This window comes from Spea bombifrons, chromosome 5 (assembly GCF_027358695.1).
Source record: "Spea bombifrons isolate aSpeBom1 chromosome 5, aSpeBom1.2.pri, whole genome shotgun sequence".
Taxonomy (NCBI): Eukaryota; Metazoa; Chordata; class Amphibia; order Anura; family Pelobatidae; genus Spea; species Spea bombifrons.
Genome location: NC_071091.1, coordinates 80,151,714 through 80,165,439, shown reverse-complemented (window position 1 = coordinate 80,165,439; position 13,726 = coordinate 80,151,714). Strand labels below are relative to the sequence as shown.

Genomic DNA, 13,726 nt, shown 5'->3' with positions numbered 1-13,726 from the left:
TATATATATATATATATATATATATATATATATATATATATATATATATATATATATATATATGCTGCTGGCTAATGTTCTGTATGTTTGGCACCTTATCACGTATGTAGTTTAAGGTCACATTAATGGGCTTTACATTTTTAGTCGATGTACAAACGAGGACAGTACTGTCAACATTTCATACCATTCTCTTGCAGGTTTATTTTGCAGTTTCACAAACAGCCACCAGGAGGCCTACAGTAACTCGCCTAACATTTGGGTCATATTTGCAACATTACAGGTTCACAGATCCCATGGACTTTGGGAAAATGCACTGAACATTAACTCTTTGATATCTCAAGGTCAGAGTTCGCCTTGCACAATGCATACATGATATAGGGAAATTCTTAACATTATTGGGCTATGCATTATGCAAGGCTGACTCAGCCCATCTTCCAGAAGCTAGCTAGCCCTATTTAATGCAGATGATGTCAGGGAGGCTCAGTGTTTAGTGGTGCATATGAGGCCATAGTTGCTTTTGACTTTCACAAGCCGTGACAGACACTTATAGAGTTTTTGAATTAAGTCCCCCAGGAAGGGGCCGCATAACACCTTGTGACCCAGTTACCTGCCCAGTGTGCTTTTTCTTAACACTAACAATGATCGTTTGCCTGGGCCGATGACTTTAGGTCGCCAGTCCTCTCTTCTTTACAATAATAAAAAAATAACAACACTATACCGCTCATAGATGTGTGGCAGTTGGGGACTGAGTTATAAAGCAAGTGTTTGATTGGCACAGCTGCCGCATGTCACTTATATAAAGGGGATCTTTAATGGGCGTATCAACAGGTGCTTTCAGCACGGCTTTAGACTTTAGAGTTTCTTAGTGCAGTCACAAAACTTCTTCCATGTAAACGTATGACTGTGGAATCAGAGCCTGGATGTACACTGGGCATACTTAATATTTATTTACTAAAGGGGGAATTGTGGTTTCACTAAACATTAACGTTAGCACGTTTCTTTGTTAGGAGGGGCTGCGCTGGCCCTGTATAATGCATAAATTAATGACAGCTCACTGCTTACATTATACATTATACAGGGTGAGAAAAGCTCTTCCTGCAGCGAACGGAGTTCCCTAATATGCAGTGGTCGAGGAGTTGAAACCACAAGTCATTTGCATTAAAGTGCATACAATGGCTGGGGTGTCCCTTTAAGGGGTTACTAGATCATACCACTTTATTTATTAGCAGGGGGGTAAAGGATGATAATAGGGGGGGCTCAAAAATGAACATTAGCACAAGCGTGACAGCCGTTATTTTGACAACGAACGGGAACACAATTAGTAGGTTTTTTGCGGCAAATTATTTACCGCTCCAGCAGAGACAGAATTATACAGATAACACACACTAGTGCAATGGTATGTGTCGCTCTGCAGCAGCTTTAACGTATCACACTGGAGTAATGAAACGCCACATCCCTTTTTGGCCCCTCTTTTCCCCCAGTTCAGAATGTAGCAATGTTCTACAGCCCTAAATACCACAGTAATGTGCGAACAGAGCAAAGAAGAAGCTCGTGTGTTCACGGCACACGGGTCACGTCTATAATAAAGCCCCGGACAGCCCCGCTTCCCTTCTCTGGGAGCTGCGCTTTCCATGCCGGGAGGTAAACAGGAAGTGCGCGTAGAACCCTGGCCATGTGTAAGGGGGGCAGTGCCATATGTGAGGGGGCGGGGCCATCTTCACTGTTATCAGCCTCCATCCTTTTGCTTACCGGGCAAGGGGAGAGTTGCCTTAATCCTGGAGAGATACCTCACCCCGGTAAGCGGTGTAACCGGTAGTTATAGCTATGTAATGACGCGTGTCGGGGGGTGTTTACGGTACAAGCAATACATATGTGTAGCCTATTGTTTGATAATGGCTATTACCACGCACTTTATTACTTGACACTTCGAGTACCAGGGTAATGCGCAGATCAGTGGATCCCTTTGACACAGAACGGGTTAACCTGTGCCTCGGGCTATGTGAGGGAGCGCGCAAAGTTTATGAGGTATTTTGTTGGCTTATGGCGAGAAAAAAAGTGATTTAACGAAATACAGAAGTTGTGCTGTTTAGTTACCGAGTGCTGATGGCTTTTGATGAATTAGGGCTGTTGGTGAGAACGGGTCCGGTTGGCTGAAGCATTGCAATAGGCCGTGTGAAGCGGTTGTTAATGTATAGAGGTGATCAATAACGTCCCGAATCTGCAGTGATGATGAATATTACTGCACCTTGTAATGTGTTGAGTGGTTGCTAGCCACAGGCTAAGTTGTTTTATACGGGGGCTACCTGTTTCAGACTAAGGATTGTGACTGATCCTAATCAGATGGGGATGGCAGCAGCACCTGAGATATTTTCTTGGCAACCCCAAACCATTGTATATATCTAACACACACACCATTTTATATATCTAACACACACACACCCCAAACCATTTTATATGTCCATCACACGCTTGTACACACACCCGCTTTACATAATTAAATGCTAGTGTAATGTAGCAGGCTAGTCGCTTGGAGCTGTCTCTGTAAAGCTGCCACCGCCTGGGCCCCGCCAGTCAGCTGAATCACAGCGTTGGCCACATGTTGCTACATCGTTGCCAACTTGCCAGTTAATTTGAAAGTTCACAAACATCAATGTGTAACGAAAGCAGCGGGTAGAGGTAAAAGCTGGGTTTCATGCCCACCGCTTAATCGTCACTCCTTCTTTGGAAGACTGTTAAATAGTTTTAGTGGAAGGAATGGCGATTATAACAGGTAGTCCTTTACGGGGACTGTTTAGTATCCCACACAGCCTCGCGTGAAGCCTTGGTCTCAAAGTATACTCGCACTGGCTTATCAGTGAAATATACCCACCCGTGTCGGACCTCGGTGCGCAGGATCTTTTACTTTTGCTTGTCCCGTGTTGCCTCAATGACAAAGAATGAGTATTGAAGTGCTTTATTATCATTTTACAAGCTGTATAATATTATAGTACTTGACCAGAAGCTGCAGCTCTGGTGCTGCCCCTGCTCTGTGATCGCGTTGTCACACCACTGATTGTTTTTGTGCATGCCGGTTGTTGCAAGCGTTTTTGAGTTCTTACGGTTAGAAAATCTGATTTGTGTTTGTCCTCCCTGTAGTGAGAGCAGGAAGTTGCTTAACGGGACAGCTTCCTGTCCCTGCCAGACCCCCAAAAACAGAATGCGTATTAATATTAACGTTCTTTAGTGTCGCGGCTCCTACATATTATTGTTATATTCTCCTTGCTCAGGTTTATTAGTATATGTTTTAGTTATAGTTGTGTCCCGCACCCAGTATCCGCTCCCTTATTCCCGTGAGACCCCTGGTGCCCATGTAACCACCTGCGTGCCCCCTCTGCGGGCAATAGGCACCTTCCTCATAGGTTCATTCTGTCCTTCCTGAATGTAATGGCTACTTTGATGTGACTTATGACCATCAATAATTAGATAATAATAACCGAGCCAGCTCGTCTTTTCACCCACTGTTGTTTTTCCCCACAATCCCGGTTCACATTATATTTAGTATACATTCTTCAAACACAAAACGAGATATATAATTAGATGCTCTCCTCCAGGGTCCATCGATTCTTGCCACTGAATGAAGCCGATAGCCCCCACCTGTGTCGTTTCAGTTGGCTCCTGCACCTTGAGGTGTGTTCAGCCCGAGCTAGGGGGTGGCCGAGGGGGCAAATGTATTTCGTTTTCAAGAAGGACACCACAAACATGTAAAGGGGCTACAGAGCTATTGTATGTATTGAAGTGCATATGACGGCTGGAGTGTCCCTTTAAGTGCACGTGTAGAGCTCCATTGATGTTTTAGAGAACAGCAGCGGCTAGTCGCGTCCATGCTAGCCAGATGCTATGATTGGCTCCCGCTATTTTTATTGTTTTCATTGGGATCATTGGGCACAGTGGAAATATTTTTGTACTGTTCGGTTAAGTTTGAAACTTTTAATTATTGCCCCCCCCCCCCAGAAATGAACACTGAAGATGAAGAACAACTTTTATACGATGCTCGCAATGGAAACCTTGAAGAGGTTCGAGAACTCCTAGAACGCAGTAGAAAAGGCCAAACCGTGGTTAATGTTAACTGCAAAGGCAAGTATTTCGTTATTACTTTGTGTACCATTCCGAAAGCACTTGGCAAAGCTTCATCGCTCCGGCACATACCCTTTCAAAGCACCCTATATAATGTAATAAGGACAAGCAGCACAATACGGAAATTAATATAACTGATTATTTTTAACTTTCACTAAACTTTCTCTTTGTAGGCCACACTTTGCACAGACCCCGATACATTTTGCTGCATGTATTTCTTTGTTTTTTGGGGTTAGAAGTTGAGATTTCAGTTTTTTTATGTATACTTCTTGCACATGCCTAGTAGAACTCCCGTGGAAGTCAATCACATGCTAGTAAAACATCGTTCTAAGTGATAGCATAGTGGGCTGCTTCTACTCCCATTGTGTTAAACTTGCGTGTAATTTGTGAATTAGTTCCAGTCATGAGACTAATTAAGACTGTAATCTAATATACAGGGGGGGGGATAAAATGGCTTTTATTTAGGATCGGAAACGGCTTATCCTTATTTTTTAGCTTGGTACTCATTGAACCTCAACCAGGGATTATGCCCAATATGTTTTTGCTTCAGTACCTACAGTAGTTTCTCTCCAGGGTGATAACAGCCTCTGTCATGGTATAAATTCAGCCTGGTACCATCTTTGCTGTGAGGCAGAACAGTGGACTTAAATCTGCCCATGCACCTTTAGGCCAGCAGCTGATCAATTTAGTTACACGCGTCGACCTGCCGGTTACACACCACCACACACTACGCTCCTATACTCTCTCGACGTGCGGCTGCGTGTGTCTAGCCGGTGGCCACATCTGCCAGGCCAGATGCAGCGATGGTAACTTACCGACACCGTCTGACGAAGGCCAGTCATGTGTTTGCCGGATGGCTGGTGTTTATTTAGGATGGGGCAATATAACCACATGTGTCTCCTTATGGTAACAAACCAATCATGTACAGTGTATTTTTTTTTTTACGTTTGTGTCGACACAGGAAGTTAGCGTGACAATGTTGGCCCCAAATCACAGCTCTCTGTTTCTATAAGTTTAAAGAGGAACTCTCATCGTCTCCAATAATACTTCTTAGTGTCCTGTGGCTGTAAGGGATATGTATGTATTAATCATAACAATAAATATACAAACATCTGAAATATTAATTTTAGAACATTTAGAGTCTCTTGGAGATCGGAATACGCAGCATGCAACACAATCACGTAAATGGATCCCAGGAATATCCTTGCGCATGTATAAGCTGCAACATATTGTATTCGCAACAATACTCTGGCTTCATGTACGATGCTTCTGATGTCCGTTTGGGCTTGTATGGCCCCTTAGTAGTTAGGAAAGGTGACATTCAACTGTAGGAATGGATTTACTGCCTATCACACTGGGAGGTCGACTAATGTGAAATGTATCTAACATATTTATTTGTTTTTCCAGGTAAAATGAAATCTAATTTAGGATGGACCCCCCTTCACCTTGCTTGCTATTTTGGACATGCTCAAGTGGTGGAAGGTTTATTAAAGGTGACAGCAATTTAATAAAATGTTTCTATACCTGAAAATACAACAAAAATAATAGCGTTAGACTATTATCTTCTGTAAAGCCAACGCTTCACATATTGAGTAGGACCTACTGGGACTGGGCATGTGCGTTTCTCTTTGTGAATGAAAAGACACAATGATTCCCCCTCCCCCCATCTAGTACATTCCCACCTAATAGCAGGGGTCAAGATTTAGCCCTACTAGGCATCCTTGCCAATGGCGTGCTACCTTGTAGACGGCCTAATGTGCTGTGAAGCTAGAAGAGGAGGAACCGAGGGGCTCTGCGTTGTGGTTCAAATGGAACCTCTTGGTAGAGGAGGCTTATGGTATTTTGTGTGCCTATTATTACATATAGAAATCTGGACCTTTTTAAAGCTTGTTTACAGATTTTCTCATATTTCACAGGCTGGAGCTGATGTTAATATTCAGAATGACATGGGCGATACTCCTTTGCACAAGGCTGCTTTTACTGGACGTAAGGTGAAAAGCATGCTTTCTCGTTGGCTTAACTAAGTGAGCTGTGCAATAATAAAATATATATACATACGGTATTTTGTTTCTAGAAGAAGCAGGTGCTTCTATAAAAGCTAAGCAAGTTAAAGTCTAGCAGCTCTGCACTTCTTCAGTATCTAATACTTGTCTATGACTGACACTGATTTTTCTTTTTAACATTGTACACATTGGTTGTTTGACATGATTAATTAAAACAGAAGTAACTTCCAGATTTAGTTAACAGAAATCTAAATCTCTACAGTGATGTAGGTCGTCACATTGTGTAGCAGGTGATCATTTAGTTTCTTGTGACTCATGCCTTTGACTCTGGACTTGGGGTTTTTATTTAATTATTTTTTTTTACTATGTCTTAATTTTAAAAGGAACTCGTGATGTTGTTGTTGGAGTACAATGCAGACACTACCGTTATAAATGGAGAAGGGCAGACTGCAAAAGTTGTCACAGATGATAAGGAAATAAATGTCATGTTGGAAGGTAATTTATTAATTTGTTCGTCTCACATTTTTTGCCGTTTATTCTCAGCATGTCAACATGCTTTCCGTTATGCTGCAATTCTAACATTGTGTTGATAGGGTTAACCTAATTACCATTCATACTGAATGTGCCCAAATACAAAGTGGAACGGTTTATCTCGTGATCAGTATTAAGCAAGAATGCTTTTTTGATATTTAAATTTCAGTATGGAATATAACGGTTTGTAATGTTCACACAGAACTGCTATTGCATAACTTGTTTAAAATGTGTATGTATAGGCTGTGCCACCAGATGGCGCTCTAATAGTGCCCAACCAGTTAGCAGTAGATAAGTATTAATACCCACAATTGTAAAGTATTCCTTTTTAAATGTTTTCTATAATACTGATCTAAAGACATTGTTTCATTTATCAACAAGTATACCTGCACGGTTTTGGGGTGTGTACTATGGACTTGTATGTCACCCAGTTTACCCTCAACTACCTGCCTGCAGATACTTTCAATCAAATGCAGACCAAATTGTATTTCAGGTTGGAGATACAATGTTGTGTGTGTAGAGTACTGCTATACAAGTGTGTGCAAATCTGTTGCTCGGCATATGCAGACACCCACCGTGTTTTGCTTCTTTAATTAACCAGTCGCTTAATTCTATGTATTCAAAGGATAGACACCATGGCATATAGAATTATATTGTTAATAATTATGATTTCTTTCCTAACTAGCTGCACAGAGGACACAGGAAAGGAAACTTGAAGAAATGCTTTTGGGAGCTGCAAGAGAAGGAAACATTGCAAAGCTGTCAGAATTAGTAAGCTGTCCAAGACAATGAGTTTTATTTTAACCCCTTAAGGACAATGAGTTGGCATTAAACCCATTAAACACAATGCATTGTGAGCCCCTACATGGCTTTGTCATTAAGAGGTTAAGAATGTTGAAATCTTATGGGGTTTCATTATGATTTATACTGTAGAAATGCTTTCTAAATACATCATAGAGGTCAGTAAAGCTAATGCTAATCGTCTTTATATATCCACCATAATGCAGGGAAGTGATTTCATAGGTAGTGGTCAGCAATGTAAAGAATTAAATATGCCCTAGACAAATTGGCCAGTATGTTAACACAAACCCGGAATGAGTGCATAGGGTAACCATATCAGACTATAGTCTATACTACTTGACAAGTGAACAGTGACATTCTACAGAACAACATTTAGTAAAAGATGTATTTTCGTTTAGCTAAATCGTGCAACTCCACCCAACATCAACTGCACAGATGTGATGGGCAATACCCCTCTGCATTGTGCCGCGTATCGTGGCTTACGGCAATGTGCGTTGAAACTCCTAAAAAGTGGGGCTGATAGTAACCTCAAGAATAAAAAAAGTAAGTATACGACATTGGTTATAAGAGAGGCATTCATGGGTCCATCCATCTAAACTTTGGATTTTGTTTTTTTTATCTGTCTTTAGATTTACAAGTGCTATATTTCTTAGTGACTGCCTTCAGTGCAGATACAAAGCTAATCAAAGAAACTAGTAATGAGAGGCTCCAAGAACTTGGCACTTATCGCATCATGACCTATTTCTGGTCCAGGCCCTGAATTGCAATGGCTATTTGGTCATGATGTCATACCCAGCCATCCCAAGCCTTAACAATGCGTAGAAACATAGAATTTGATGGCATGTAAGAACCATTTGATTCACCTCGTCTGCCCATTAGGCCTTAGGAGATCTCTAGTGATAGTGACACAGCTTTCCAGTAAACCTCTAGGGAAAATGGACCCCATAGGTCACATCAGCAACTACTGGGTTCATTTTGATTCCTATAAAGGCCAAAAGTTTTCCCAAACGCCTAGCGACAGAAATATGGAAAGCCCCCTCCTCGTGAAGTAAATTTGTGCAATGAAACGTAACCTTGCGATTCCGATGTTTTTCGTGGAAGAGGAAAAGTGGAGAAGAATCTTATAATTTTGTTATTGCATCCAGATTAAACAAGATTTTTATGCTGTCAACTAGCATTTTATATTTCAATAATTCCATTCCAGATCAAAAACCAATAGACCTTGCACAGCGAATTGAAATTAAGCAAGTTCTGCAAACCAAGGTTAACAAGGTGAGCTACAAATATCACAAAGAAAATACTTTGTTCGGTTGTTAAGCCCTTACTGCCTGCTTTCTTATATTATGTTTTCCAGTATACAATCAAAACTCTCCATCGATTTGAAGGCCCTCTGTGTAAGGTAGTGTTTTTTTTTTTTTTTCTCTCTCTCTCGTAATGTATTATTCCTTTTGAAATGCTAGTGGTTTTTTATTATTGATGTAGAGTTGGAGGAACATAAATTATTTTGCGATGCGATATAAAATTCACAATGCAAAATATATGCAACTAACTATACTTTATTCTCAGAGCACAGTAGACCTGTCATTTAACATGGATGGCGTTTGTTTATGTGCGATCATGTATTAAACAGCTGTCTTTTACAACGGATCTCTCGGGTTATTTGGAAACCCATTTTCCGTCTACTTTGAGGCCTGATCTTTGTGTTGATCTCAGCAGGATTCTACAAAGGTCTTCTAAGTCAAATCCGCATTAAAGAGACAGTCAGGACTATACACTGTTCCTGGCTCGTTGTGTACCTAGCAACGTTTAACCGAGGTGAACCCCTTGGTGCCCGGTCAATGCTAACCAAATGATGGCCTGCTAGACAAACTAGGGACTTAACCAGAAAACAAGGTGTTCCTCATAGTAACGCTGTACTATGCATGTAGTTGTATGGGAACTTTGGAATTTTACCCAAAGAAAAAGTATTGTAGGCGTAACTTCACCTTCTCAAGTCAATCTACAAGTACAAGATGTGTAACTATGTGCCTAATGTTTAGTAAATACAGTCAGCAGAACATGTATTTATCAATGTATATATTTTTTCCCCCAGAGCTCACGTTTTTTTGGTTGGAAACCGTTTTGGGTAGTGTTGGAACATGGGGTTATATCTTGGTACCAGAAACAGTGAGTGTTTTGTATTTTGTTGGTATATCTAAGTCCCTCTTATGAATTGTTATATACAGCACTGCCGGAGTTTTCAATGCTATAGGAAACTTTGTAACTTACACTTCCATAAGTCTGTATATTGGACATGACTGATGTGTTGGACCTGCGTAGCACCTTTCCCACGCAGTATTCACTTCCTTCTCAGAGAGTGACATGTGGTGTTAGAGGATGGGGGGGGGGCAGTTGGAAATCTAGTACATGGTTGGGGAGACGAGCACTCACTGGTTAATGCTTCTGTTTAACACAGATGAACGGATACGTCGGTTTTGGATGTATCGTCAAGTGCCGCGTGTAGCGATGGCTTGGCGGATAGTAGTGTCCCTATAGTCAGATTTCTTTAGGAAAATTGCTTTTTTTTTTTCGTGACCTTGTGATTATTTAACTTTTTTATAAAGGTTTGAGAATATTTATGTGTATCAGAATGTTAGATTGTGTATTTTATAACTTTTGCTTAATTTTCATCCGCAGAAGCGATGCAGTAAACCACCTGCACCGGCAAGGATGTAAGCATCTAACACAAGCCGCCTGCTCGGTAGGTGCGCTATAAGAAGCAACCTGCATCTCCCAAATCTTAAGTAGCTTAGGCAAAACTTGCCCTTTTTATTGGGAGTATCATTATTCTATCCATGGCTTCTTTTAAACATTTTGGTGGGTTTCATATCCCTGTAGTGTAAAAAGTTGCGCACCCTTGCCTTATAAACTTGAATTATAGATACTGTCTGGGAAACGGCATTCGCATATAAAGTGGCTGCCCAAATGTCTACTTTTCTTTGTCATCTAAAAATAAACTAGTGTATATTGTTTTAGAAAACCCATAAAGTGTAAAAAAAAAAATTATTAATTGGGTTCTATTATAGATCTATCGCCTTTTAAACCCTGTACAATAATTAATAAATTGTCTGAGGATTAACTCTTTTTTGTTCTAATTTTGTTCCTTACAGATAAAACCGACAGACAGATATTCCTTCACAGTTAAATGCTTTGATGACAGTGTACATTATTTTCGAGTTCTGCCAAAAAGCCATACAAGTCATACAAGAGAGGTATGTTTTAAAGCATATCTAGGGCAATAAGTCAAATAAGTTTACATCTTATTGTTTTTCCATAGCGCCATCATGTTCCGTAGCGCTGTACAAGACATAACTAGTATATAACAATTTGACTTACAGAAACAGGGGAGGAAGGCCCTGCTCAAACAAGCTTACAATATGTTTGTTTTTTTGTTTTCTTTTTCCTTAACACCTTAAACATGTGAAGCATGTTTCTTTACGTTTTTTTTGTCTAACATATAGCCCTAATAGCTATCTATCCCTGTTACAGGATTGGTTGACTGCAATTGAAGAGCATTCTGCATACAGCACTCATTACTGTTCCCAAGATCAAATTAGTGATGATGAAGATGAAGAATTGGTTCTTGTAGGAGACTTAAAAGAATCACTTGGGGTAACTTGCATTAAATAAGTATTTTGGCATCTGTCATATTAAAATACAAACAATATGTGATCTAACAATATTGGAAAAGCTGTATACTGGTAGAACCTATGCAATTCCACCTAGCACTGTGTTATAAAGTGGCTGGTTACGAACAGGCTACCCTTGCACATTTGCAGTGGCAATAAAGGTACATGGGAGAGACTGCTGGGCACCAGCCCACTAGAGTGCCCAATGACAAGGATCAGAAAGCGATATCTTCTCAGCATGAGTCTGTAAACGGCATTGTAAACTTTGGATTTAAACTCATAACGAAGCAGTGATCTTAATGTCTTGTTGTTTCACAATTATTCACCCCATTAAGTCCCTTCTAATTTGTTAAATGTGATTAGTTCTTGCAAGGTTAGAAGGGCAACTGCAAAGAGGGATGCGGTAAGAGCAGGGGAAGTAATTACTGAAATAAAAATTTTATATATATATATTTATGGGGGGAAGTAAAATGCCACTACAATCCCTATGGTTTATACCAACCATGTTGTTCTTATGCAAACCTTTCCTTATGATCTAAAGCAAATATGGCAAATAATCATATTTATTGTATGTCTGCCAACGCTGAGGCTTCAGTAATCAACCCATCTACTTAACCAGATTCCCACAGATATCTTGATGTTCTATCTCCTCGGTTGTTCTATCCCCTTTTAACCAGCACTGACTATATTAATTTCTGGGCAGTTCTTACAACCTTCTTCCTTCATAATATATATATATATAGTGAAGTTTGTGAGATGAAACTACAGTGCCACCTTTAGTGAATTAACCCCTTGGAGAGGCCCCATCTATAATACAAGTGAGAAAAATGATAATTCTTTATGAACTAATGGAGACCATGATCAGGAAGAAGTTAAGAGGGACCTCCCTTTAACTTTTCACATCCTCATAGGGGTATGGGCCCCTTTAGACTGGTCGGGTAACTATTCAAATGCTTAAAAAGCTTAACGTAAAAGTGCCACCTCTGATATCCCGGTTATATTCTGTGTGTAGGACTTTTTATATCCTCTCTAATAGAGATATCTCCTGTTGTAGTAGACCATGTCATCTTTTGGCTGTAGACCAAAAACGCATCTGTCTAATCTCTGCTTCGGACAGTTGACTAATCGTGCTGTTTGGCTGCACAAAGATATTTAACAAGGATTTCATTGTGTAAAGCTTGTTGGGGGACAATAAGCCCACACTTTGTTCCTCTAGGACTGCATGCTTCCTCTAATGATGAGTTGACCAAATGAACACAACCTTTCACAACCATATTTTAAAACACAGAAATTAGAAATATCAAATTTCCTTTTGTGATTAAATTCATCCGTGCCAGTCGTGTTTAACATCCACAAAAATTGTTTTCCTTTTTTTATTTTACATTTTATAACATTTCCACAGTGTGTGAAAAGCAATGTTTTATTTCATTATGAGTTGGAAATATAGCAGGACACAATGTTAAATCTAGGTGTTGTCAACAGAATGCTGAAGTATGTCACCAAAGACTGGAGAAAGAAGTGCTGACGTTCCTTAATGCACTGAAGACCTGGGATTCTACAAAAGGTACTTAAAATGTCATGTTTTACTGTTGGATGTTCAGAAATATATAGTATATACTTTTAATTTGTTTTTGTATGATCTGTAGCCATTTGTAAATCTAAAATGTCAATTGAGGTATATAAATAAGGCTTAATTCACATTCCAGTAAATTAAAATGTTGGAAAGGGTAAACTTGGTCCTGGGAAGGAAAGTTAAAGGGGCACAAACTGGATCTATTTGAGTTTGAGGCAGAGTACATCTGTGTGGAAGTACCGGTAATATTTTATAGAATTGGGAAACCAAGCTGATTATGATTTTCTATTTCCATTGCTTTACAGTCGGTGTATGTCATTTTTTCTTAATATCTCTAGTAGTCCCTGAATGGCCTGGCCTTGTTGGAGCTTTTGGAGGCTGACAAACTGGTGCAGTTTGGATTGAAAGTAGCTTTGCCAGGTTGTGAATTGATGACCTCAATCTCTGAGGAGAAATCTATCTTAATCCCCCGAGGATAAACCCTTTATTTGATTAACTTACAAAAGTACTTGGCTTCCTGAAACTGTTTTAGCAGAAGACTAGTAGAGTGAAATAGATGTTGCTAGACACGAATATACTGTAACTAGATTTTATAGTATTTTAAGCACAAACTTTGTGCTTGTTTATGATATGCAAGATTAATCATTCTAGTGATCTAAACATTTGTGTGTGTGTGTGAATGGTGATGTTTGAGTAATGGTTGACACAATATGCTGTAGATTAATGCTTTCTACATGGATGTAATTTGATGAGTAATGGCCATTCACTGTTTTCTCCATAAGAATCAGAAGTGGTGCTGCCACTGTTAAGAGTAGTTGCCCTAATTAGAGTGTGAACGGTCCGTATGATGGCCTTCGTCTGGTTATTGGTAAAAAAACAAAAAATAAATATGCAAGCATTTTTTGTGAAATATACCTTGTAATATAAGAGATGGGGACATGGAATGCTATGATGTTGCACAGATTACCTGACCCTGGGAATGTAGTTATTGTCCATGTTAGCCTTCTAATATACTAACGTTATTAGCGTCAACCTTT

General features: G+C 39.8%; 1 protein-coding gene across 2 annotated transcripts in view; it reads left to right on the top strand.

The window, feature by feature from the left end:
• Positions 1 to 3,992: 3,992 nt before the first annotated feature.
• OSBPL1A (oxysterol binding protein like 1A) overlaps positions 3,993 to 13,726 on the top strand; it is a 36,851-nt gene continuing 27,117 nt past the window's right edge. The window contains exons 1-13 of one of the 2 annotated variants that reach the window (XM_053467305.1): positions 3,993 to 4,113; positions 5,521 to 5,606; positions 6,030 to 6,104; positions 6,500 to 6,611; positions 7,333 to 7,418; positions 7,847 to 7,991; positions 8,653 to 8,720; positions 8,803 to 8,847; positions 9,541 to 9,614; positions 10,125 to 10,188; positions 10,598 to 10,699; positions 10,977 to 11,099; positions 12,599 to 12,680. In XM_053467305.1, coding sequence (XP_053323280.1) covers positions 3,993 to 4,113; positions 5,521 to 5,606; positions 6,030 to 6,104; positions 6,500 to 6,611; positions 7,333 to 7,418; positions 7,847 to 7,991; positions 8,653 to 8,720; positions 8,803 to 8,847; positions 9,541 to 9,614; positions 10,125 to 10,188; positions 10,598 to 10,699; positions 10,977 to 11,099; positions 12,599 to 12,680 — 1,183 coding nt within the window. Of the gene's footprint in view, positions 4,114 to 5,520; positions 5,607 to 6,029; positions 6,105 to 6,499; positions 6,612 to 7,332; positions 7,419 to 7,846; positions 7,992 to 8,652; positions 8,721 to 8,802; positions 8,848 to 9,540; positions 9,615 to 10,124; positions 10,189 to 10,597; positions 10,700 to 10,976; positions 11,100 to 12,598; positions 12,681 to 13,726 lie in introns of those variants that run through there. The other variant, XM_053467306.1, reaches the window with a different exon arrangement.